This window comes from Miscanthus floridulus, chromosome 19 (genome assembly GCF_019320115.1).
Source record: "Miscanthus floridulus cultivar M001 chromosome 19, ASM1932011v1, whole genome shotgun sequence".
Classification (NCBI taxonomy): Eukaryota; Viridiplantae; Streptophyta; class Magnoliopsida; order Poales; family Poaceae; genus Miscanthus; species Miscanthus floridulus.
The window spans coordinates 73,352,534-73,359,192 of record NC_089598.1 but is presented as its reverse complement, the minus strand read 5'-3'; the positions used below and the strand labels follow the sequence as shown (position 1 = coordinate 73,359,192).

The 6,659-nt window shown below is 45.6% G+C and overlaps 1 protein-coding gene across 1 annotated transcript; it reads right to left on the bottom strand.

Moving 5' to 3' along the window:
• Positions 1-5,799: 5,799 nt before the first annotated feature.
• Positions 5,800-6,315, bottom strand: LOC136526174 (putative RING-H2 finger protein ATL69). Its single transcript, XM_066518932.1, has one exon. The coding sequence runs from the start codon at positions 6,313-6,315 to the stop codon at positions 5,800-5,802; it is 516 nt and encodes a 171-aa protein (XP_066375029.1).
• Between the last annotated feature and the right edge of the window lie 344 nt (positions 6,316-6,659).

Below are 6,659 nucleotides of genomic sequence, written 5' to 3'. Positions count from 1 at the left end.
GGGTGTCGCATAACCAACACAAGATGAGGATCACACAAGCCACGAGCAATCCACTAGAGTACCTTTTGGCTCTCCACCGGGGAAAGGTCAAGAACCCCTCATAATCACCATGATCAGAGCCGGAGATAATCACCACCCTCCGCTCGACGATCCTCGCTGCTCCAAGCCGTCTAGGCGGCGGCAACCACCAAGAGTAACAAGCGAAACATGAACACCAAGTGTCTCTAGATGTAAACACTCAAGCAATGCACTTGGATTCTCTCCCAATCTCACAAAGATGATGAATTAATGATGGAGATGAGTGGGAGGGCTTTGGCTAAGCTCACAAGGTTGCTATGTCAATGTGAATGGCCAAGAGAGTGAGCTTGAGCCAGCCATGGGGCTTAAATAGAAGCCCCCACAAAATACAGCCATTGTACCCCTTCACTGGGCACAACACGGGGTGACCGGACGCTCTGGTCATATTGACCGGACGCTGGACCTCAGCGTCCGGTCACGCGATGCATGCCATGTGTCCCCTCTCTTCAAATGTTGATCGCCCGATCTCAACGGTCAAGTGATGACCGGACGCTAAACCCCAGCGTCCGATCATTTCCAGTAAGCATCTACAGACGACTTTTCATGACCGAACGCATCTGGTCATGCTTGATCGGACACACCCAGCGTTCGGTCACTCGGCGACTCCTCTATGCATGACCATGTCAGTGTGACCGAACACAACCAGCCAGCGTCCGGTCATTTCAGTGCCAGCTTCCGATCGATGACCGACGCTATGCTTCTTTAGCTGCTACTGACCGGACGCGCTGGTCCTATAGAGACTAGCGTCTGGTCACTTATAGTGACCTCCGTCTTTTTGTCTAGGGCGCCGGTGGCACCGTCGGACTATCCGCACTCTACAGGCGAACACTCTGCCGGTGAAGTTCCTAACCCTTGCTCAAATGTGCCAACCACCAAGTGTATCACCTTGTGCACATGTGTTAGCATATTTTCACAAATATTTTCAAGGGTGTTAGCACTCCACTAGATCCTAAATGCACATGCAATGAGTTAGAGCATCTAGTGGCACTTTGATAACCGCATTTCGATACGAGTTTCACCCCTCTTAATAGTATGGCTATCGAACCTAAATGTGATCACACTCGCTAAGTGTCTAGATCACTAAAACAAAATGGCTCCTACCATTTATACCTTTGCCTTGAGCCTTTTGTTTTTCTCTTTCTTCTTTTCAAGTCCAAGCACTTGATCATCACCATGGCATCACCATCATGTCATGATCTTCATTTGCTTCATTACTTGGAATGTGCTACCTATGTCATGATCACTTGATAAACTAGGTTAGCACTTAGGGTTTCATCAATTCACCAAAACCTAACTAGGGCTTTCACATGTCAGGTGTAAAATGGTATTTCAAGAATAGTGGACACACACTTGGGCCAACCTCAAGGATAAAAGGAAAACAAAGAATAAAAGGATGTTCCAAAGTGGAGCAGGCATGTTCTAATATAGCCGTGCAAAGAACAGTTGATGATCATACAACATACATGATTAGATCTAGAACTAAGTGTAAGATAGGTCAGGAGGCCACTGAGTACTGGTCTGCCAGCAACCTCTTGTGATGATTTAGACTCCTACAGCCTACCCGAACATGGGAGATTACAAGGGATGGATAGGGATGTCACCACTTGCCGCCTACCCCTCAATCGGAGAGTAGGAAATATATTCACCTGTCTCTCCATACCCAAGCACCACGCTCACATACACAGAAACTACCCAAATCCCCCTGGTCCCTGACCCTATAGATCAATAGGTAAAGGACTTGGGCACACCCGAAGGCACGATGAACCGCCACCTCAGCTCTACTTCTACTCATATAAGTCATATGAATGGTTAATCATAAAGTTGAACATGTTAAGATCATAACATACAAACTATATGCTAGTTCATATGTAAGATTATAACATGAAAACTATAGTCTAGTTCATATGCACTACTATATTGAAGATATGAGAACAAGGCTATGGAAGAACTCTTCATAGTATTCATACCAAAGTTACTCGTCTTGCAAGAAGCCAAGCTCTCTAAGGTAGCTCTTGCTAGCTCCAAACCACTACTAAAAGCTAAAAGAGTACAAGAGTGTGGTAGTGATGTAGAGGCTCCAAATGTTGATCGTTTTGGAGAGGAGCACTACCCCCTTATTTATACAAGTTGATGGTCGGTTTGGGGGGGGGGAATAGGAAACCATGCTGAACCGATGTTGCATGCTGACTGCAGAAGATGGGCCTGGAAGGCGGAGATGGGGGTGTGGGCGCACCCCTGGTGCGGCCGCACCAGGGCTAGCCCCCCTCACCACCGACTTCATGTTGCGAGCTGCTGCCTAGGCCTAGATCATCCCCATGTCACTGCTTGGCCGAGATTTGGCGTGAAGGGGAGCTTCTCCATGTATTCCCCTTGTGCATTTCTGCATTACGCTTTCCGCTTTGTGTCTTTGTTTTGTTTTCCACTTGAATTCAAATATGAGTCCAGCAAAATAATAATCTTGCAATACAAGTGGAACAAGGTTATTAGTAAAAGCATATGTATATAAGTTTGCTTAATTTCTCCTATTTTGGAAATTAATTGGCAGTCTGAATTGATCGTTAGTGACCGCCAACAGAGGCCCATTCGGTTTCTCCTTCATCGTGGACTCTCTACCGCCTCTGAGGATCAACCTCCACCATGTATGAAGGTCGGTTTGAAATTGGTTCATCCAATGGTGATAGAGGGAGTTGGCGTGGATCAATGACATGGCGATTTCTTGCCCTCTACTCCACCTAGGCCTATATAAGGACGCCTAGACCCCCTCCAGGAGACACACATCTACACACCCTACGCTCTAGAGCTTCATAATTTCATACACCTTGTAGTAGTGTCCCTCTAGATGATTCTCATCTAGTTGTAAAATAGAAAATAGGGAGAGAGAAGAGGAGAGAGCTAAGGAGGAGCCGGATCTGTTGGATTTTCCTCGACTTTGTACTTTACAGATCTGACTTATCTTTGAGTAATCTGCAGGTTCTTTAATTATTAATCCTAAGTTCTTTATTTACTTAGTTTTAGTATTTACTTTAAGTTTATTTATTGGATTCCTACTTGCATCAAGTACTCTAGCCTTTGCAAAACTAGAGTAGTAACCAATAGAATAGGCGAGGTGCTTAGTCTTGAGATTACCTAGAATTGCAACCAGCCCTACGGATCGCTGAGGTAGCCCCGGGTGGTGACAGCCCTGATGGCCGACGTAGTCCACCACGTTCGGGTTGGTGTTTGCAGGACCGTAGTCGGAACTTCCTAGTCCCTTTCTCATCTTAGTCTGAGGCTAGTGTTCTAATGTCCTGAAGTAAGTAAACCAACTAAAGAAACCTTAGGAAATTCCTCTCTACCCACAAAAACATACATTACCTACATATATCTTTATCCTTGGATGACCTTGATTCTTGATTAGTATACTTCGTGTTCACTGTGGAAATCGATACATTGGAATACTCCCAGGTGAAAGCTACAACGGTATCCATACCCTTGCGGATTTATATGTTTACGTTAAAAGGTACCAACAATCACACTAAAAAGTTCATAGCAGCAAATAAAAGATATCAGTGAAGGCCAAATGGAACTGCTGCCTTGAAGCAGAAATTGAGTTTTAAGCCCGATAGAGTTATATTGCCTTTGGGAGTGAAGGGTACGACTAGTTCACCAAAGATGATCACCATGATGAGTCAATTTTGTTCATGAAGATGTTTTTTGTCAGCAAGATTTACAAAAAAGGGGCATATATTTATAGCTAAAATTGTCAAAAGACATAATAAACTCCACCATTGTGTTCCTCTTGTCGAGAGGATCCCAAAACATGTTTGGATTGTCCCATTCGGAGTCTGAATGAAGAAAAGAGGATTTCAGATACTGATGAATACAGAAAAACAGGCTTAACCGAATTCTAGAACAAGCTAAGCTGGGTTTCCCAGGAAAATAGGCTAAGGTGGTTTTGCAATCCGGCTAAGCCAGTTCGGACGGGCTAGCTCTGAACAGAGTTGTATTTTGGACTGCTTTGCAAGTAATTCCGACCCCTCGTGTGATAAGACCACCTCCTCCTTATAAATATAAGGGACACGGCCGGTTGAGGTGCCCAACACACATTATCGACAAAAACTCAATTTACTCTCTAGTCTCTCTCTGCCCTAAGCTCTTCCAACCTCCATATCCCTGTTCATTGCTTTGTGATGTCCTTGGCCAAATAGGGTTCCTCCTGGGTGAGAACTTCAATGGTTCCTTTGTTAGTTTGCCCAGAAACTAGTTGCTCTTCATCACGTAAGCACGATTGGTTACCCTTTGCTGGTTTGCTTATAAACCTAGCCACTCTTGACCGAGAAAGTGTCATAATTACTACCCTCAGTCGTTCCTAGGCAAAACCCGAGAAAACTAGCTAGGCCATTTCCCAAACCCGGTTAGGCTGGTTTTGGTAGAATCACGCCGCCTCGGTCTATTTGTGACCAGTGTGATCTAGCACTTGTGGTGTATGGCCGATCTTTCCATGGACAAGTTTAAATCCTTGGCTTATTTACAGGGATACTGGTATTTTTGGATTTATTCCAAAATTTAGTGACGTTAAGTTATTATTTTCGATGATGTGATGTACAAAGTTATTTTCGTGGTAGATTACATGCTTATGCGCAAGGAAACATATATGGTGGCTTCATTAATCTTGATATCTGCCAACTCGGTGTTCCAAATTTGCTAGTAGATGTAGCATGTATTTGCATGATTCATAGCAGAAATGTGTCAAAATGTTTGAACGCCTGTGTCTATACTGTGATTAAAAAGATCACATCTGCAAAAATTGCATTATTTTGTCTTTTTTTCAAAAAGCCAACGACAAAAAATACCGGGCACATATTAATAGAGAAGAAACATTTTACAATAATTAAAAACAACACCCTTAGAAAAGAGGCAACAACGAAACTACCACATCTTAAGAAATGTAAAACCAGTGATCCTCATAAGCATCCTTCTTAAATGCCATGCTCTATGTCACATAGGACAAGTGGTGCAAACTAGGAGGGGGAGTACGTTTTCTGCAGCAATGGCACTAAGAAGGGAAATGACATCCACAGATGTCGTCAATGTTAACGGGAGAACCAAGGTTTTTCAACCAAACTTCTAGAGGGTAAGTAGAGCTCACAATAATGCTTCCGACTACAAACATGTCACCATTGTTGGCCAAAGCCAAGGACCTAGCACGGATTTCGCTCAACAATCCCTGCACCCAAGCCCAAACTAGCTAGCCACATTGCGGATGACCATGGCAATCGAAACCAACTGGAGATTGTTGCTACAACGACGAGGTCACAGACATAGGTGAGCTATCACCGCCATGCCAACCCATAGGGGCCACCTCCGATCCAGTCCTACATGGCATCGACCATCATGGGAAGCCGCATCATGTTAATATTGTACCATGCAAAGAGTGCCACCGATGACGTTGTATATCGTGGCCCCTCAAGCTAGCATCGAAGCACAAGTCGCCGTCCGCAACAAGCCGCCATCTGTTGGTTGTCGCAGTGGTAGTGAGCCCACCACGGCATGCATGGCAAAATTGCATTTATATATTTACAAATAATCTTCCTGTTCGATTAGAACGCTTCACACCAAAAAGGTAAAAAAAAACTCTTCCAGAAAATGTACAGTGCCCTCTATTTTGTAGGCACGAAATTAAAGCACCACCACCATTAGATTGGGACGCCTGATCATAATAAAGTCCCAAACATCCCAAATCTATTCTGCCCGCACCATAATTTGAGCGGCCACCGGCAGCGCGGTATTCATCGGTGACCGGCACACCGGGCAGGTGATGCGCGATCTCAGCCACGCATCGATACACCCCTCGTGGAACAGATGCATGCACGCAGGAAGCTGCTTGACCACCTCCCCGCGCTGCAGCTCTCCGAGGCAGACCGCACACTCGTCACGGCCGGCCTTCTTGTGGTACACGTACGCCGGGAGGGCCGCGATCGCGGAGGCACCAAGGCCGTTACAGTGGACAACACCCGGTTGTGCTTGCGGCTCGGCATGCGACGGTCCTGGCTCCATCTCCGGTGCCGCCGGCTGTTGCACTTGCACCGGGAGGCTCCTGCCTGCGTTGTTGTCACCTATGTGGTCGATGAGAAACGGCCAGTGGACGCAAACGAGAACGGAGACGAAGACGAGGATACTGAGGCCCCAACGCGCGCCGATGGCATACAGCATCAAGCCGGCGAACATGCAGAGTGGGATTAACACGATGCACGCCATCCTGACAAAGAGCGCACCCCTACCTCCTAAGAAGAACATCGTGCACGGTGAGTGCGGGCTTAATGAATGGTAACTATATCCGAAAGAGGATGCTTTATTTGAGGATAATTATTGATTTGAGGAACAGCCAGTCTTTCTAGGGAGAGTTCGTCGTTAGTAACAAGAGAAATGCCTCGAGGTTTACAGATACCCGTCTTAGTTTTCTCTTGCAGCAATTTTGATTGGCCAGCGAGACAATATATCTACTAGGTAGATAGTAGTCAGCATGTGGATCAGCAAAATTGTACGTGACCCCATCTTAATGTTAATATACTGGTGGCCTTCATATACCTCAGACAGGATTG

What these genes read in the sequence shown, in the direction of transcription:
- LOC136526174 (XM_066518932.1), bottom strand. Translation starts at nt 6,315, where the DNA reads ATGGCGTGCATCGTGTTAATCCCACTCTGCATGTTCGCCGGCTTGATG.